General features: G+C 38.0%; 1 protein-coding gene across 1 annotated transcript in view; it reads left to right on the top strand.

The window, feature by feature from the left end:
• The window catches only part of LOC101862573 (chitin synthase chs-2), a gene marked incomplete in the record, with an annotated part of 89,177 nt that overhangs the window by 37,708 nt on the left and 50,391 nt on the right, over window positions 1–1,078 (top strand). The window contains 1 exon segment of the mRNA XM_013081678.2: window positions 632–808. Coding sequence (XP_012937132.1) covers window positions 632–808 — 177 coding nt within the window.

Below are 1,078 nucleotides of genomic sequence, written 5' to 3'. Positions count from 1 at the left end.
CTCTCTCTCTCTCTCTCTCTCTCTCTCTCTCTCTCTCACTCTCTCTCTCTCCCTCTGTCTCCCTCTCCCCCTTTCTCTCTTTCTCTTCCTCTCTTTCTCTCTCTAGTTGATTGTTTTTGATCTACGACTACCAATAACCTCTACCTTTCAACATTAATTCCCTCATATACACAGACACAAGCAAGAATACGCACAAATACTTATTTGTAGACTCTTGTTCAATTTGCACATTTGCCTCAGAACTCTTTTCAACCAAAGTATACATCTGGCGCTCATATGACCTTATGCAGTTGCGAGCACCGTAAATCTCTACTAAAACTTTTAAAAAGTATAACTCTGTTTCCTTTTTTCTCTTTGATTGCTTATCTCCGTTATCTCCCCTTGTTTAACTTCTCAACAGAATTCAATTTTAAAAAATTGTTTCCGTCTGACCTCCCCAACTTCTCAACAGAGTTCAATCTTTTAACATCTAAACTCCTCTCGTTCACCTTCTCAACAGTATTACGAAGTATTCGGTTACCACCTGATCTCCCCTCGTTCAACTTACCAACTGAATTCTATGGCCTATTAACATCAGATACATCTGCTGTTCCCATGTATAACGCATTCATTTCTTATTTCATCTCAACAGTGACATATTCGGCTGTCAGTTCCCGTGGGTTCCACCAATCGACGACATGAGTGCCTTTCTTAAAGTGTACAACGAAGAGTTTTGGTTGGCTCTCGGCTTCGTAGTTATAGCGTCCTATCTACTGATTGGCCGACACATCTGGCGCTTTCAGATGCGGAGAATGGCGCGGACACACAGGTATGCAATAGTAATAATGCCATAAAATAGTAACTTGCCAGATAGTATGCTTTCGAGACCGTGCTGTACTAACATGTCTAGTTCCTCTGTGAATCCAACCTTGTCTTTAACAATACCCATCTTGAAAAGAAAATCTTTCCCTTGATTTTGCACTTCACCTACTCCTGAACGATGATAAAGAAAATAATATTAGCAAAAATAATACATGCAGTATTTATAATACAATAATAATAATAATAATAATAATAATAATAATAATAATAATAATAA

This window comes from Aplysia californica, unplaced genomic scaffold (genome assembly GCF_000002075.1).
Source record: "Aplysia californica isolate F4 #8 unplaced genomic scaffold, AplCal3.0 scaffold00141, whole genome shotgun sequence".
NCBI classification, from domain to species: Eukaryota; Metazoa; Mollusca; class Gastropoda; order Aplysiida; family Aplysiidae; genus Aplysia; species Aplysia californica.
This window is presented reverse-complemented; position numbering and strand designations above follow the sequence as displayed.